Source organism: Hirundo rustica, chromosome 5 (assembly GCF_015227805.2).
Source record: "Hirundo rustica isolate bHirRus1 chromosome 5, bHirRus1.pri.v3, whole genome shotgun sequence".
NCBI classification, from domain to species: Eukaryota; Metazoa; Chordata; class Aves; order Passeriformes; family Hirundinidae; genus Hirundo; species Hirundo rustica.
The window spans coordinates 12,134,685-12,153,952 of NC_053454.1; the positions used below are offsets into that span (position 1 = coordinate 12,134,685).

Here is a 19,268-nt window from a genome sequence, read left to right on the forward strand (position 1 = left end):
CTGAAGCAATAACTAAGTGTTTTTCTTCTTTCTTTCACATTGCATTAGGTTGTGTGAGCACCAAAATCCTGCTCGCATGCTCTCTTGAGAATACCCCTGTCACAGCACCGGAGCTCTGCATCTGCCCAAAAGGAATAACATTTATTCCTGCCATAAATATGCACAGAATTTCTGCAGGTGTTTACACCACAAGCCAGAGACATGGCCAAGACTCCCTCCAAGCTCAAGAGTAGCTGCTTTGGGTAGCAGCTACGCCTCTGTGAAGGCTGAGTAAGGTAAGAATTGCAAATTCATAAGAGGAACATGGCTGGAAATGAAAAAAATTAAAACAGAAGGGATTATTTTTCACAGAAGTTTGATATTTATATTAAGATTCCTCTTGCAGTAAAAGCTTTCTGTGAGAAAAGTTTATTAGGGTCAGCAAATAAAACATGTGTCACAGTAAGAATAATGCAGAAGGTACACTCCTAAGAAGGGTCTCAGGAGCAGACAGACACACAGGAGATGAAATATCTCTTGCAGCAGTTCCTAATGCAGAAAAAGATCAAAACTTAAACTATGCCAAAGGCCAATTCCTGCTTCTAAGAGGAATGTATTAAAGTTGAGCCCAAAGATATATATTTCAAGGTGACAGCAACTTCTCACAGGAAGCAATTAGTCTCCAGAATAAAATTTTTACACACAGTGTCCCAGTACTGTCAATTGTTATCTTAGGTTATTAAAATCAGCACCAAAAAAAACCACACCCCGCCCCCCCCCCAAAAAAAAAAAACAAAAAACCCAACAACAACAACAACAAAAAAAAAAAAAAAAAAAAAAAAACAAAAAAAAAAAAAAAAAAAAAAAAAAAAACAAACAAAAAAACAACCCGACAAACACCACCACACCAACCACAACCCAAAAAACTGTTGGATCACGAATTCATCAATTGGTGATGATGTTACAGCTAATATTCTTTTAGCACAAACACCCAGAGGTTACCAGCTGGCAGTGTTGAGTCCAATGTAATTTCCACAGCTAGAAATAAAATCCTGAACATTTACAACCCAAGTCAGATCTATTCTATATTCTTTTCTTCCAATTATCTTACCCTTCCTGCTGCCTCATCACCTTTCTCTGCCCTTTTTCCTCCATCATTATCTCTTCTAAGTCTCTAGAGAACAGAAGTTTTTTTCAGTCTTTTTCAATACCTTCACCTATTTCAGATTTACATTAATGCAGTGATGAATTGATCTAGCTATTTGAGAAAACTACTCACCCTCTGCTTCATCTATAGCAAAAATTATTCATCCATCTAAGATCTGTTCAAGATATTAAATATATCTTCCTCCCTTGATTTGCACTCTCATCTTGGCTGGAAAAGAAACTTAGGCACTGTCAGATATCTGGGATGGACCAGGATGACATGGCCTGGCATTCATAACCTCAGCTAAATTCACAAAATAACAAACCCATGTTGCATCAATAAACACATCAGTGACTGTTATCCAAATGTACTGAGAACAAATGGCCCAGAAAAGTCTGTTTCTGGTCATCTCCCAAAGCCAGGGACAGGGTGTGCAGGCTGGGAACAGTCTGACTACACCTGGGGCTCCTCTGGGATGGTGCTCATGCCCCAGCCCACAGAGAGGATGGGAGCAGGCCTAGAAACATTTTGCACTATAAAATATTGGGTTTGAGAGTCAAGAAAGGATACCTAGTTTTAAGTTACTAGTATAGACACAGCCAGTGAGGATGACACCAAAGTCTTGTCCCCCATAACCAGACTTGGAGCAGCTGGGTATAACCAGAGAGCAAAGACCATTAAGCACCTTCATTAGTCTCCAAGAAAACTGAATGTGTGTCTGGATTTTTTCATGACCTCTTTGGAATCCATCACACACTGTAAGGACAGACATCAGTACAGCTTACCTTTCCTTCTCATCAGGACTTCTTACTGCTCATGGGGCTCATGGCCAATTGCAAACACCCAACCTGGGTCCTAGCAGGAAACAACACAACCCCACTTTTCCCTTCCACAAACAGAATAATGCAACTATTCTGTTAGAGCATGAACTTTACTCACAGCCTTGATTGTGGTGCCTCATGAAGCTCAGGAAACCAATCCCACCACATGTCAGAAAAGACATTTTGAATTTCCCCATAAAGTCTTTTCAATCCACATTAGACCTCCTATATCAAGGCAAGTTAAGCAGCCACAAGACGGCAGCCACTAAACAAACTCACCTGAGACTGACCTAAACACCTCCTCTCATCGCCTTGGTCTCTGATAGGGAATTGGCTGGTTGTTTTCATCTCCACCCAGCAGTAAAACACTTGGTCAGGTGTCCTTGATTCCCTATGTTTGTAGATTTATGCGCAATTTGATACCAACCTGAGGAGCAAATCCATGTTATGGGGTAGTCCAGGATGACATTGTTCCCAAATTATCTAGAAAGACCACCTTTCAAAGGGAAGCATTAATTTCCAGTTATGTATCTATATATATGCTTGTACATTGAGCAACACATCCAACAACACTTGAGACTGAAAAAATAATTCCTTGTCTCCAGAATCTTTTTATTTTTTCTCTTTTTTTAACCTCCTCTTTCTTTTGAAGGTATGTTAGGGTCTTAGATGAACTCAGAAATGCATGAACATTTTTGCTGCAATGTGTGTTCTTCAGCTTTCACTGGATTTAAAACTTAGTCTTACTGTAGTTGGCAACATTAATTTACTTTTGTGGGTCTGTTGTGGAATACATCCAGTTTCCATAGATTGATGAGTCAAAAGAAAAATACATCACAGTATATAGCCACTCTGAAAATGCAGCTAACACTTCTTCATGGCTTGCTAAATAAATCAAACATACTCTTTTGTCTGTACTGGGAGAATGACCTACAAGCTGAAAAAAAAAAAAAATGGTTATCCTTCTCCCTCTGTTGCTTTAGAAGATGTTCTGGCAAGTTAAAAAGTTTTGGCAAAGCTATAAAAAATAAGATAATTTCAATGTTTCAAAACTTTTGAGAATTTTTTTTTTTTTTTTTTTTTTTTTTTTTTTTTTTTTTTTTTTTTTTTTTTTTTTTTTTTTTTTTTAGAAAAAAATTCTGTCTTTTATGGTAAGCCATGCTATTTTCAGAGCAGCCCATGGATGCTTCATACATCTCTTCGTGATCAAGGACAACTCACACAATACCATTCTACCTACACTGGTACCTGGCAAGTAACCTGGCTCTTGGCTCAGTCCTAATGCATGTTGTAAGAAGCGTATTTAAAACATGAATACTTTCAGGAACGCCACTCATCTTGCCCAATGGACACTCAGATATCTGGGGAAGGATGAACATGGATAAAATTATGAATATTGGAGAGGAGCAGTCTCAAGGTGGGACCAAGTTGGCAGCTGACATTTCCACAGCCCATTCATCTATGCTTGAAATACCCGTGACAAAAAAAAAAGGTCTGATAAAAAACAGAACTGCATTTTATTTTAAGAAGGAATCTCTATTATCAGAAATGCCTCTAATGGTGATAAAACTGGCTTTAAGCATTTATTCAATTTCATTTCTAAAATGAAGGTTATAAATCAACCCCAAACTCATCCTGAAAACCAGTTCTCCTCCAAGCTTTTATGAGCATTTACAGAAGAATGATTTCTTTCTGTGTCAGATGTTATGAAAGACAGTCCATACTTCAAATAATGTGATTTATAGGTTGAGATTGTGAAGTTAAATTTAATAAAGCTCAGAGAAGATGCATGAGCCTCAAAAAGCTTTTTAATAGAGATCTTTCAGAGTTGAGATGCTTGTTTTAAATTAACTGCTCTGTATTCTTGCCTAAGCTGTGGTTCCTGATAGATCCAGCAGAATCACCCACCACAGAATGTTCACCTTCTTTCCTCTTCTCTCCACAAGATTTTGACTGAGGATAGATTGTATACACACCTCATTACTTTATTCAGTTATTGTGAAAAACTAAAGGACTTTCCAGTATTCATGTTTGTTTCTTAAATTGCCAGCTTTTATTTTTGGTGATGTAATTTCTCAAAGAAAGATTAATATACTTAGTTAGTATTCCCTTTTGTTCAAGGAGTTGTTAGGTAATTTAGTACTATTTTAATTTTATTTTGAAGTTCAGATCATAAACCTTTGAAAATAAGTTGTTCTGGTCAGGGACAATACACACTCACAAACCCACAAACTCATGAAAAAGTAATCTTTATGGAATTTCCTCCATATATACTTTTCAATATTGATTTAGAATTTGACATTTTAAATTGAAATATGCAGGATTCCATTTCAATTCATCCCAATGCAAACAACAACAACAACAAAACCCAAACAAAACAAAAGAGCCCCAACCAACCAAAAAAAACCCACTAAACAAAACAAACAAAAACCCAAATCAAACAAAAAAAACCACTACTGAAATTATTGTTACAGAAAATGATATTTTAGGAAAACTAAAATTATTTTAATTTCTAGATTTTAGTCACCAAAATCTTATCTTAGACACGATGTCTGAGTGTGAAGGAGCCTAGAAAGACAGACTAGGCCAAATGAACTTTGTAATTTAAACAAGTTGAAGTTATCTTATTCCCCATACACCATGACATAACTGTTCCTTGTTAGATGAATATTCCAGTTTCTGAAAGAACACAGGGTTAGTAACTCCTGTTACAGTCTCTACATTTACAATGTAATTAACCAAACAAACAGCAAAATCTGACTCTGAAAAATGAAACTAATGTAGCTGCAATTACTATAGAAGAAATGCAGATTCAACTGTTTTCTTCCATTAGTATGTCAGGAATTGACTCATAGGAGGAAACCTCATGGATTCCTGCTAATCATCTAATATAAGTTGTAACTACAATGTAAATGTATTTGATGCAAATTATTATTGCATCTAAACTACAAATAGAAATACATTAAACAGAATGTTAGCTCACCAGCAATTAATGAAAATGTTATTTTAGTAAGTTATTTCTGGGAAGAGCGTATTTAAGGACTATCCCATTCATACTTGCAGTGTTCCTTTACCCATGGCAGAAATAAAAATGTAGTTTCAAATATTAAATAATTGAAATATACTTTAAAGTTTAAAAGGTTTATATGGCTTAGTGTTAACAGAACAGATGTGACTATTATTCATGGATCATTTATGATTTTTGTGCTTTACCCTTGTTGCAGTTCAAAACCAAAAGTCATTATTTGAAGATATTGTGTAGAATATCTTGAAATTCAGCTGAAATTTGAGACAGGGAATGCAGAGGTCTGGAAAATGCTACTGCAGCCTGCAAGTGTAGATGCTCTAGAAATATATTGAAAGTTATTTTAAATTAATGTAGGATTGTTCAAGGCTAATTTTTTATAGAAACACATCATAAGCCTGATACAAGGAAAGAGTTATTCAGGGTAGACTAGATTAATTTTGGGAAGGCTCAGGCTCAAGATTTCCCTTTGTCTTCCCAGGGTGAAATACAGGTTCTCCAGAAGTTCAGTAGCTCACTCTGGAGTCAGGGCTTTGAATCACCAGACATTAGAATGTGCAATATTTGAGATGAAGACTTCAGGTGAAAATAATATGGTTCAATGGAATTATTTTTTGGAAAAATTTCTGCAATTCTAATTGTGTTAGTCTGAGTCCCTGAATGTCAGCAGAGCCGCATACAAAATCATAGAACCACAGAACACCCTGAGTTGGAAGAGACCCACAGGGATCATTGAGTCCAACTCCTGGCCCCACACAGGCCATCCCCAGGAGTCACACCGTGTGCCTGAGAGCGTTGTCCAAATGCTTCTTGAACTCTGGTTTGGTGCTGTGACCCCTTTCCTGGGGAGTCTGTTCCAGTGTCCGACCACTCTCTAGGTGAAGAACCTTCCCCTGATATCCAACCTAAAACTCCCCTGACACAACTTCATGATGTTTCCTCGAGTCCTGTTACCAGTCAGGAGTGAAGAGATTAGTACTTGTAGATAGATTAGTCAACTATAACCGTTACTAGAGACATCAAATATAAAACATTGTTAGTGCATTGGAGTATCTTGAATAGTGTCCTGTTTGCCTGAAACATTTTGTTAAGTCTAGAGTACTACATTTCTCTATCATTTTCTGCATTTCTCATACACACATATAGTATAACATTTGAGTCTTTATATCCTGTGGCGGTATCTTAGAAGTCTAGGAAGGATAAAAGGCATCATCACATTTTAAGGTATTGTTTATTTCCAGCTTAATCTTTGGCATGGAAAAAGAAAATAAGAAAGAATATTTATCATCTGATTATGACTCAGTAATGCGAATCTAGCATTCTTTTTGTTTCACAATAAATATTTGATCTTCAGTCTTTCAGCACTGTTATGCTTATCTCTCAGATCACATTAACCTATGGCCATTTCTGTACAGTGTCTTGTTACACAGTGGAAACTTCCACTTCTCCTGACAAAGAACAAAAGTTAGTGGGATTTCTAAAAAGGAAATACATAACAGAGAACTCCACAGGCTCCTAAGTACAGATATACCATATCTTTGGTGAAGAAATCCCAAGACTACAGTTTGCTGGAACCTTGGAAAATATACTGGGAAAGTTTTGTATTTCAGTCACAATGATATATTTTTCTTTAAGCTTTCAACATGGTATTAGATTAGCTCAGATCTCTCATATCAAGTGAAGAGCACACATGTATGTGTACAATTAAGTCCTTTTGGACCTAATTTGGAATCAATTTTGCGTTCAAATGCTTTCTATTGTAGCAGAATGCAATTGTACTAAAGCTGTGTTCACTCACAACAGAACACAATTTGGCTTTTAATTTGTAAAAAGTTCTAACCTGGCAGCAGGAGTGAGCTAAGGGATGGGCAGAACACTGTAGGTTAGGCAGTGACCTCAGTTAGGCAGTGAAGGTCAGCTGAGGTAAGACAGCTAAAACTCACAAACCACAAGATCAATGTGCTTTGTAACTATCTGCAGCCAATCAGGCTATTCACAAACTCAATAATTTTCATATTGTAATAGTTTGTGTCCCCTCCACCCTTTTATTTTCTGAATTATACAGGTGAATAGCTAAGGAGGAAAACTCTGCATCCCATTACTACTATCATTACAAAAGACAACAAGTATTATTACACTACATAAGATCCAGCAAATATTTTAAGCTGGTGGTGTAGTTGAGGTGAGTCATTGCTTGATCAGCATTTTCTCACTCTCATGTGTGATCAAAAGATTCAGTGGCTAGCATGGACAAGATAAGGGAAATTCGAGGTTACAAAAAGACACTATTCTGTTGCCCTGTGACAGTAATTTTTAGAAAGTAATTGAGTTTTGAATTTTCTCTACATCAACTAAAAAAATAAATTAATTTAATGGTTGGTTTTGTTATTCCACAGCTTTATGAGAGGTGTTTAGTCCAGATATTGTCAAAAAAAAAAGGGACAGGACAGTTTCCATACACAGCTGGTAACAATTTGGAGAGAAACCAAACCAAAAATGAACAGATGAATATGATGTTTAAATATTCCAATTTAAAAAGACACCTTAAAAATATTGATGGAAAGTAAAACTCCCTGTGAACCCTAATACCATTAACACAGGAAGTCACCAAAAATCTTTTCTTTTTTTCAGCTTTCCAGCCTTCATACTCTGAACAGATTCAGCAACAAGGAGAAAATGAGAGATCCATGAAAGTATTTTAAAGATTTTCTTACCACAGATTGACTAGGAAGGGATGTTCCAGGCCTTGCATTATCTGCAGCTCCCGGAAAACATTGCGAACTTCATCTCTCTCAATGCACTTCTGTTTATTCATATACTTCATGGCATACATTTTCTTGGTGTCTCTCTTCTGTACAATGCACACCTAATTGGCAGAAATGTAAAAGAAAAATTTTGACACCTTGAGAAACCGAATTCAATTGTGACTTTGGAAAAAAGGAGTCTTTAATGATATTTCAATAATTCAGATCTGGTTACTACAACAGAGTAACACCTTCAGTAAGTTCACTTCACAGCTCTGCAGGAGTCTTTGTAATAGAATGTAATTAAAAATTAACAAAAAAAACAACCCAACCCTGCATAAGAAGAAATGGGGACCCAGAAAAATATCATTATTTTCAGAACTTACATGGAAAAGCTGAAAGGAATATCCTGCAATGGCTGAAATCACAGGCTATTTAATTAGGCAGAGAAATTACTGCCTCCTGCCTAGGAAAATGCACAGTCATTGTCCTTATTCCCATAAGTCAATACTCACATCTTGATTACTGCATCATAAACCTTGCCTATGCTCCCAAGGCTCAATATTTCATTTATAATATCAGAATTATGCTCCCTTAATGATTGTTGAAAAGAAGAATTTTCATACAGATATTCATTGTAATATTTCTGAATCCACAAGAGACCATTACAATGATTTAGTCGCTGGCAGCAAACTTCTACGCCTTTTTTTTTTTTTTTTTTTTCCCTTTCTTTTTCTTTTTTTTTTTTTTTTTTGTGACAAAAGTCATGTAAATGCATGAAGAAAATCTTACTCAAGAGAACTCCGATGGGAAATCTGGATTGCCTTCTGTCATGATATTTTACCTTGAGAATGAGGCTGGAGAGTGTCACAAGCACCACAACCAAACATCAGGTTAAGTACTATTTTTGTCAACAGAGAAATACACAATTGTTCTGAATGTACTGGAAACATCTATCCCCAGTCTGTAGAGTGAAAGTTCAAAGGTATTCAGGATACACTTGGTGTAGGCATTATTTTTTATTTGTGTGTTTAAATATGCACACACACATGCACACATACAGTTTATACTTCCCATATTTATACACAGCAAAAATTATACTGTACACTCATTAATTCATGGTAAGAGTTCAGATTACAACATACTGACAACCAAGGAGAAATCCTTTGTGTCTGAGTTTAAGGATCTTATGCACCCAATATTTAGAAACAATCAGGAGTAACCAAGCCAACTTCCCACTGCTGAAACTGGGAGGAACAGGACCAGTGAAGCCAAACCATGTTTATATCTCTGAAACTCTATTTTCATAAAGTGTGTCCTTGAGTGCAAATCTACACCAAATAGAGGAGTTCATAGAGTACCTTTAACCTATGATGATAAGGCATGAATTAGCAGGGTTTATAATTACCTTTCCTAATATGAGGAGTTGTTCTGCTATTAAGGAAAACATGGAGAGAAACATTTTGTTTTGAGCCTATCAATGTTGCACAATGGTGAGTCATGAAGTTTTGTTTAATTTTTCACCTTGGACGGTTATGAAGAATCTGAATATTGTTGATGACCTTAAGATAGCTAAAGGTTCACATTTACATGGAAAGTAAATGTGCTTGTGGAACAGCGAGGAATTGTGTTTGGCCTTTAGGAGGAAGAAAAAGTAACAAGTGGGATAGAGCTGAAACTGAGTGGGAAAAGAAAGGATGGAAATGAATTGTTCAAGCTCCCACAGGTCCTTTAAAAACATAAGCAGAATTTTCAGGGGCAAATCCTGACATCCTGTCTTAGAATACCTGGACACTCCAATTTAGTAAGTCACACTATGAAGTACAATTTTGGGGATTTTAGCTCAGAAACTGAGTCCAGAAATTCAGTCAGGTACATTGGTTTGCATCATGATTTTCATGAACAAGTTGGCCAAGAGTTAGGTGTTTGCAGAAGACTCCTAGTCCATTACATTAAAAGCCTCCTTCTTGATAGCCTCCACTGCTGGGAGAATTGGTTTTACTCAGCTGAGAATTACAGGTTTGACCAATGTGGCTAACCAAGATCATATGCAGCACCAAAATACGTAATGTAAACCAGTTTTGAAACCCTGCTGGGACTCCAGAAGGCACTCAGTTCTCTTACCTGGCAGTAAAGACAAGGGTGTTCAGCACAGCTGAAACAGACCTTCTGTTGTTGGTAGAAGCTTGCTTAACACACTGCTTCAAAGCAGAGTGATGGTAAACATTTTCTATCATTGTGTGCCTACGCAAATCCTTTAACATTGTGACAAAATCAATAGGATTTTAATGAATATAATGAAGCTCCTTCCTACTAAAAATCAGGAAACATGGCCTGCATCCATGTTGATGTTATTGTGAAAAATGCCTGACATAGCTATGACAGCACCGGATCGTAGTGGAGATCCTGGCACTTCCACCTGCTGGCTGTCAGCTCTTCTCCTGAGCAGGACAATACCAATGGGTTGAAACTTTTCACTACTGCAAGAAAGGAAAGAAATGCCCTCAAGTTTTCTCAAATGTGCAGTCTTAACAGGTAATGTTTAAGTTGGAGGGTTTTTGGTTCCAAAGGAGCAATTTTAAAATAGGGATAAACAGGTGTTCTGGCACCTCAACAAAAAATTCTGTGATGTTCTGTGATGACTCATAATGATGTAAGTCTATGCAGAATTGCCTTATTTACATGTATCAGTATGGAAGCCTGTCACACTCACACTCTTTCCATTTTTCTGGGAATATCATTTACCAAAGGCCAGACAGTGTGATTACTCAGAGCAAATATGTGTTCTGAACTCAACAACTATCCAGCTTCATAGTCAGCAGAGAGGGACAGCAGCCACCTCCACACAAGTTATGGATCTAAAGAGGTACAGGGGACTATCTCTGTACCTGGAATGGTTTACCTCTAATGTCCCCTAAAGACACTGTAGATTACCAGTTTGGATATAGGCATCTGCATTGTACATGTTTAAAGGTAGGTATTATGAACGCCATTCATTTTCTCTTCATTAATGTTATAGTGCTATTTTTAAAAATCTCTTCTGAAAATATTGCCTTTCTAAAGAGTTTTTTTTACATAACTTAGTTGTTATCACAGGGTGGTGTCTTTTGTTATTTCTGGTAGAAGGTAACAGTGAGCTACCTTAAATCCTGTCAGGTTAGAAGAAATTTGACCAGAGATTGATTTGGAGCCACTTTCCCTCAGAATCTGGGGAAGACAACAGATCACTGTTCTAGGGCTAAGCTTCACTTTTCAATGGCAACATGTGCTGTGGCCCATTTCTAAACTACCTTCTTGGATTTCATCTGATTTCACATGCAAAAACCAGAGAAGCTTGCTGAAGGAGGCTGCATAATGTTGTGTTGGCTGAGCAACCACGGGTAGCTTCAACAAAGTTCTTCCCAGAGCAAAAGATGGTGATGGCTGAAATATTATCAGACTTGCTGCAAAACACAGATTTCTCCTGTTTCCCACTGGAAGAGACTTATAGCTGCTCTGTGCATGGTCTGGAAAGACCAAGGTACACATAGTCTCAATTTTAGTCTGGATTTAGCAGGCGTACTTAGACGTCTCAGAATGCCACGAGATGTGGTTTCACAACAGGTGATAAAAGAGGAGAGATGCAAACCCACAGCCAGAGAAACCTCTGCACAAGGTCACTGTTAGGTGGAGAGCTGGGAGCTGGGATGCACACTCACCCGTGCTCCTGTATGATGTTTTGCATCTCACATCAGCAGATGAGATGGGACAGCTCTAGCTGCCGTGAGGACTCCCAGCCCAGCAGAGGGGCTGTGGCTCTGCACGGGCAGAAGCACTCACCCCAATGCAGAGGGCTACAAGGCAGAAATCAGATACACTCCTGATGGGAATTGATGAACCTGCTGCTGAGCATCTGCCTGAAATACTGCTCCCTTGCCTGTCCTACCCATGTGCTCTGAAAAACTGATTCTCATAGTCTTAACCTACAAGCAGAGATGGAAAGATTTACACAAAGAGGCTGGAGAATGGATATCATAAGTTTGTCTTTAGGCTGCCAGGGGGGTTCCTTTAAATAGGGAGATTCATTCCCAGATTCCCCTGAGCAAAGCATGACATCTGGGGCAGCTGAAGCATCTGCTTAGTATCCTTTCATATTAATTCAAGCTAAAAACCAGATTGTTATACTGTCAAACAGTATTAATATTCTACAGTTGTGTGTTATGTTGCTTTTAGGATAGCAGCATATTTTTTCCTGAAATATTTTGCATATTATTTACTAAAGTACCCTCAGTCAGTGCAGACATGATTCTGGGCTCCCATCTGGTTTACACCACTGTAATTTCATTTACTTCATCACAGGAAGTCACTGTTTTATACAACCAAATTAATCAGAACTAAGCCTTGTATCTCAGCATCTTAGACAAACAGGAGAGAGTTTGTACATTGAAATTATAATTTTAATTTAAGGAGATCAGATTGTTTAATGTAACTACTCCCACGAACAGGGAAGTCAGAGAAAATTGGTACTATAATATCTCTGAGAACTAGTGGTTATACCTGAATACAAATTATTTTGCAGCAGTAACCTTGCAATTATGTGGTTATTGTTGCAGTAAAGGACAATGAGAATTCTTGTATTTCAGTCCTTGTTGGTTTTGTACTTATTGGACGATCTCCAAATACATGATTTTTTGCAATATTTTGTTTGAGAAGTATGATAGCTCTACGTAAAACAACATGGAAAAAACCCAGCCAGATTAAGCCGGAGACACACTTCTGAAGTATCCCATGTCTCTGTCTCTACTGTCTCTGGCCTCACAAAGGAGCCCTCACCCTTTCACATCATACAGGAAAATAAAACAAGCCTACATACTTTATTAGAGCTTGTTGTTTGATTTCGATCCACTCTTCTCCATGGCATTTGGGAAACTGGTGAATGTTTCTGTGATATTTCTACAAATATCTAATTTTCTTACAGGTTTATATGAGTGTGGTTCTTGTGAATCCACTTTGGGGAATCTGTATTGGTGAAAATAGAGTCGCACGATCCTCAGAGAACATGTTTAAAGTATGAGTTCCCTCTAAACTTAAATCCTTATTTTGCAGTTGTCAAATGCAACAGAAAAGTCCTTGGTGTAACAAGTTTCTTTTTCCCAGACGAGTACAGGCTTCTGACAAATCACCTTGTTTTTCCTTCCGTGGCCAAGGGAAAGAAAGAAGCCCATTTTAAAATGACCTGTTACAACATAGCCAAAAGCACAACGTGGTGAGTCCGTCACCATTTCAAATGTCTGTCTCTGTGAGTCAGTCTTGCCTTTATTGATCATTTAGAAGCATCGTTGCTGGCAGCCTTTCCTATTATTGTCCTTCTGGAAGTACCTGGCAGCAGAAAACGTCAAAAAAGGATGCAAGACTGTTAATCTCATTTGCGGGGTGTTTACTGCTCGGGGTCTGTTGCGCTCTAGCATCTTGCAATGTACAACACTATGCTCAGTATCACGCTTTCCTTAAACTGCCTGCTTCCTTTATGGCTCCTCTGCGGCCTTTTCTGTTTTCTGCGAGCAATAGGATGTTTTAAGACATGCTCTATTTTTTTATTTTATTGCTCTTGGTACAATATCTCCGTCTCTCTCTCTCTCTCAATATTTCTTAAATTACTCTTGTTGCTACAGCAACCTTAGGCCTCTGCAGGATATTGCTGCGGGAGGTATCTGCTACGGCAGTCTCCACGCCGCTCAGCTCGCTCTTGTGCGCAGAGCTCAAGGTGATGCTCAGCCCCTCAGCTCCTCCACTGGGGCTGGCTGCTTCAGCAGCTGGGATCTGTCCCCACACAAGGCTTCAGAAATCAGCTCCCTGCCTTCTCCTTTGGCGTCTTCAATTCACAGTCACAGCATTGGCTGTCACAGGAATTCCTAGGCTTTTGGTATCAGACACATTGTATCTCAAGTGCTTGTCTTTCCTGAGGCCACCGGCTTTTAGCTGCTGCTTCCGTCCCAATTCTTCCTAGGGACGTCTTAAGAGCAGGTGCCATCTTGCAGACACTGATGCATATTTTTCAGAAAAAGATACACCACAGCAGTTTTGAGGAGAGTAGGAAACGCGTGTGGAGAGAAGAGAAACCACAAGCATGCCCTTTTTCCTGGAAATAAACAGGCTTGCTTCAATGGTGTCCTTTGAGAGCTCAGGTTGTTCCTTGTTAATGCACAGATAAAGGAGGTGAGGTCTGAGCCTGCGTAGGACCATCACAGCCACAGCTTCTGCGTCAGCTGGCAGTTCTTTGTTTAAGGCAAGTGACTGGCAAGCTGTGGCAGAAAGCGTGTGGCCACTCACAGAGCCATTGCCCTCACTCCTGGGCACATGCAGACCTACCTGGGGCATTGTATCTGTGCAGACAGACCTGGGGTATAGTATCTGTGCAGTGAGACCTGGGGTATAGTATCTGTGCAGTGAGACCTGGGGTATTGTATCTGTGCAGTCAGACACTGGGGTATTGTATCTGTGCAGTCAGACACTGGCACACTCCTGGGGTATTGTATCTGTGCACACAGACACTGGCACACTCCTGGGGTATTGTATCTGTGCAGTCAGACACTGGCACACTCCTGGGGCATTGTATCTGTGCACACAGACACTGGCACACTCCTGGGGTATTGTATCTGTGCAGTCAGACACTGGCACACTCCTGGGGCATTGTATCTGTGCACACAGACACTGGCACACTCCTGGGGTATTGTATCTGTGCACACAGACACTGGCACACTCCTGGGGTATTGTATCTGTGCACACAGACACTGGCACACTCCTGGGGTATTGTATCTGTGCACACAGACACTGGCACACTCCTGGGGTATTGTATCTGTGCACACAGACACTGGCACACTCCTGGGGTATTGTATCTGTGCACACAGACACTGGCACACTCCTGGGGTATTGTATCTGTGCACACAGACACTGGCACACTCCTGGGGTATTGTATCTGTGCACACAGACACTGGCACACTCCTGGGGCATTGTATCTGTGCAGTCAGACACTGGCACACTCCTGGGGCATTGTATCTGTGCACACAGACACTGGCACACTCCTGGGGTATTGTATCTGTGCACACAGACACTGGCACACTCCTGGGGTATTGTATCTGTGCAGACAGACACTGGCACACTCCTGGGGTATTGTATCTGTGCACACAGACACTGGCACAGGCCAGGGCAGGGATCAGCGGTACCCAAGCGAGGTGCAGGGCACTACTCTAAAAGAAGCCTGTCTGGCTTCAGTGGCCTTCCTTTGCCAAGCTGGTGAAGGTAGCTCTTTGCTTATGCTTTGGTCTTCGTAAATAACAGGAAACTATTTGTTTGTTTGCTTGCTTGCTTGTGGAAGACCTTTAAGCTAGTTATGCCTAGCATATTCCAGTTATTACTGATTCCAAGTACATTGGAGAAGGGCAGGTTATAAATTCTGATGAAACAAGTTTTATTTGTATATTAAAAAATTGCCAAGTGAATTCAGAAGTAGACCCTTTGAAACCAAAAATGCTGAACTATGATCTAAGTAGCTGTTCCTTTGTGAGGATCAGCTTGATTTGGATATATCTTTATCTTTTTTTACATAACTTGCACTATTGGCCCTTTGTTTAGTTTGACATAGTATTCCACCTCTGTATTGTGATGATAAACACAGATCTCTGCTGCCCTGATTTTAAGGGGGTTTTAAGTACCTTTTTACCCAAGCAGCATATACTCCTATTGACCTCAAAGACAGTTTCTGCTGAAAACTACTGAACTGAGTAAGGGCCATGACATGAAGGACCATGCTGTTCTGCAAGAAGTATTTCTGACCTCTCTAAAATTAAAGTCATTGTTCTGCATGGAGGCCAAGAGCCAGCAAAATCCTTAATGTGTTCTTAGCGCATGGCTACAGAAGTGCCTCACCTGCACTGAGCTGGCATATACTCAGGAGTCATTGAAATCAAGATCTGGACATCTGTTGTTTGATCATAATATTTTTTAAATATTATTTTCTCTGACTTTGTGGCTTTGTATTTGTATTCTATGTGGCTATGTGTCTTTGTATTATAAATTTAAAACCTTGTTATAATCACTATTATAGGAAAGAAAGGTTTTTTACTCAAGTGTAAACAAACTATTAATCTTCTCTGTTTCAGAAAATTCCTGTTGAATTGAACAAACATTTACTCAATGATCATAATTATAATGTATGTCAGCTTACACAGTCCCAAGAGGATTTATTCTATGTAAAGGGCAATTATTTTAAAGACACAAATAAGCTCAGGGATTTAAGAACAACATCACTCTGGTGGGCTGTCTGAAGAAGTAGTCTATTCCTACCTTTTTGTTGATTTTTTTTCCATGACAGATTTCTAAATTCTGCTGACCTCCTTTTGAGATAATTAATTATTATAATAATTTTTGCTCAATTAATTTTAGCGAATAGATTATAATACTAATAATTTATTGAATGGACAGTTCATACTGGTGGTCAGATGTCCTTAAGAAGGAAAAGGCTACAAAACCTTTATTCTTTTATCATAATCAAGCCAGAAAAACACAAAGCTATTCCCTATTAGACATTTAACTGCTAAAAATAAGTTGATTCTTACCTTTCCAAAACTCCCTTTCCCAATAGCTCGCAATATTTGAAAGTGGTCAAAGTTAACTGCAAAATAAAGGAGAGAAGAAAAGGAAAATAGTTTGTAGTGTGCTAAGTCAGAATCAGAAATCAGATACGAAAAGAAATTACAGTGTGTCTTTGAAACAACTAGTGTCTTTTTACAGTGTGGTATTCCATTTTTTCTCTTAAGGCACCAAATATACTTAATAGCTGGCAAAGAGGAAGTATGCTTTAAAATATGCTGCATTCATTTTGTTCATCAGTTCATCTTGGATCAATGCCTTCAGTGCCCAGTATTTCCAAAAAGAAATATATCTTTGTTCTAACCAAGTAACAAGACAGAAGTTAGCAGTACGCAGCCATTAGCAAAAACTGCTCTGCATTTTCCAGAAATATTGAGATCTATTAAAAGGACACTGAATAATTCAAGTAAGTAACACCCTCTACCTACAAATATGTAATAACATATGGTTAGTGTTTTTACAGTAGTCACTCTTCAGGATAATCCCCATATTTTGTTACAGTGATGGAAGCTTGTCCGAAGATGAGGTAGTATGATCACCCTTTCCAACATTTTCCACCTTAATGCAATACATAACGCTAATATTGTGAGACTATTTCATAATTTTAGCATGAGTTTGTTTTGAGAGATTGCATTTTAGGTTGGCAGTAGAATGGATTTACTTGCACTTCAGGAAAATCTGACAGCACAGCCTGCTCTAGAAGTGAAACACTGAAGCGTTTTGCTGGGAGGTGAGTGAGATTTCATTTTTCAGAAATGCCATTTTTATTGGTGTTACATGAATTTAAACATAGCATGACCTTCAAATCTTCATTGGTATATATGGTGGCTTTAAAAAAATTCCAACCTCCTGAACAAAACTGATGCAAAGTCACTGAAATACAAACACAGCAATGTATGATACAGTTTTTACAGTCATTTCTTGGAAAAGAATCACACTAAGAGCTAAATTCAGTGAACCAAGGTTCAGTGCAAAGGATTTTTTTAAATTAAAACTTTCTTATGTTCCTGGCTTTGAGCAGACACCTTCATCTATGCACCCGTCGTTGATGCAACAGTTACTAGCAAAATTGTGCAGACAGACTGTCACTGGAAAAATCATAGACCCATTGAGTGGTTTGGGTTGGAAGGGACCTTAAAGATTATCCTCTTCCAACCCCCTTGGTTGGGCAGGGACAGTTTTTCCTTAGACCAGTCTCTCCAAGCCCCACCCAACCTGGCCTTGAGTGCTTCCAGGGATGGGGCAGACACAGATTCTCTGGGCAACCTGTGCCACGTCCACCCAAAAATGTGGTAACAAGAACAAATACAACAAAAATGTGTCTCATATCAAGATGAAGGAGAAAATTCTCTAAAACTAATAATACTTTAAATATTTGCCAAAAAAGGTATCCATCTCAAGCTAAGTTTTGGATAGAAAGTTGAAATATTGATAGCTATCAAGCTTCTAAAAAGGGTTAATACATAACTTTCTCTGTCGCAATAATACTTCATTCACACTATTAAAACCACAAAGCATTTGTTTATTTATGCTTGCTTATGCTGCCTTCAAGGAGACATGGTTGCTCCTTTCATTAGGGCAGTATAGCAACCACTTTCCTTGTAATTGCTGGAAGCAAACCGAGCCCAGAGCAGCAGACTCTGTTCTCCAGGAAACAAAGATGGTGAATATAGCAGCTTTAGAATTTGGATACTGAAATAAAAATGCATAACCTTGCCATGGATTTATAACCTGCTTGGAAACTGAAAATTGGGAGAAAAATTCTGAGCTGAATCCTATAAGAGTTAGGGATGCCCAGAGGTTTGAGAAGCAGGGTTGTCTGTCAGCAACCTGCAGCTGGGGTCTCTGCTGAGAGTTTTTACCAGTGGGGCACTCTCTTGAAGTTCTTGCTGGCCAGTACTGGTCTGATGAACAAGACAGTCAGTTTAGCAAAACCCCCTTCCACATAAACTTACATCCACTTAAATCCTGCTCCCACCAGTCATCCCTCCCAAGTGCATGACTGAGCTGTCTAAGATGACCCTTAATTTAGGAAGGAATTCACCACAGTGTTGAAAATATCCTAAACAACATGTTAATATCATTAATTTGTTTGATAGGAAAAAATCATCCTAAAATTCAGCACAACATGCTGGTGTTTTCTTTGTTACTCTTCTGTTTTCAAACTTTCTCATGTTTCCTGCTATTTTGCTAAATTTTTTAACATGTACGTTCCTTTAAAAAAGCTTATTTTTGAATTTATTCTTTACCTTGCAGTCATTCAGCTGAGTCCAGTTGCCAAAACAAGTGAGAAATTGTTGAAAGAGTCTGTAATTATCTCAATTTGAGGCAAGTCACATTTCAGTAATACTTGACTATATTATATTCTGAAATCTGACATGTTTTGAAATACATCAGTTTGAAGAATGATTTTGTTTTTGCAAAACTAAGATCAACCATTTATCTGTAGCTATGAAAAGGACATTTTTTATTGGCCATATAACTTGTATCTCTCTGTACTTCTGTGTTTACTGCCTTGAATGACAAGAACAACTTAATTTTTAAATTAGATTATTTTTAAATTGGACTTCCATAAGGATGAAATTATTAAATGAATCACTAGACCATGGAGTTGAAGATGGATTACAGGTAAGCTAAATAAGTGGTTAAAAATAATGTTCACAACAATTGATCAAATGTTCTTAATTTCTATGTTTAACTTGAGTAGAAGGGATGTTACATTTTCATATCTTCACTAAGAAATAAAAGAATTTTTTTTTTCCTGTAGCTAACAGTCACATGAGCCTTATTTAAATTAAGGTAAATTATTGTAACTCATTTTTTGCTAGAGAAAATAAAGCAAATTTTACATGATTGAGGAAATATGTAAACATGCCTGAGCCTGCATCTAAAATGAGCAAGGCTTGCAGCCACTGTAGGTCCCT

At 38.4% G+C, this 19,268-nt stretch overlaps 1 protein-coding gene across 5 annotated transcripts in view; it reads right to left on the minus strand.

The window, feature by feature from the left end:
• The window catches only part of STK32B (serine/threonine kinase 32B), a 178,374-nt gene that overhangs the window by 118,081 nt on the left and 41,025 nt on the right, over window positions 1-19,268 (minus strand). For all 5 annotated transcript variants that reach the window (XM_040064467.2, XM_040064468.2, XM_040064465.2 and 2 more), the window contains exons 2-3: window positions 16,311-16,366; window positions 7,687-7,838 (exon numbers count right to left, since the gene is read on the minus strand). In XM_040064467.2, the coding sequence (XP_039920401.1) occupies window positions 7,687-7,838; window positions 16,311-16,366 (208 nt within the window). The remainder of the gene's footprint in view (window positions 1-7,686; window positions 7,839-16,310; window positions 16,367-19,268) is intronic.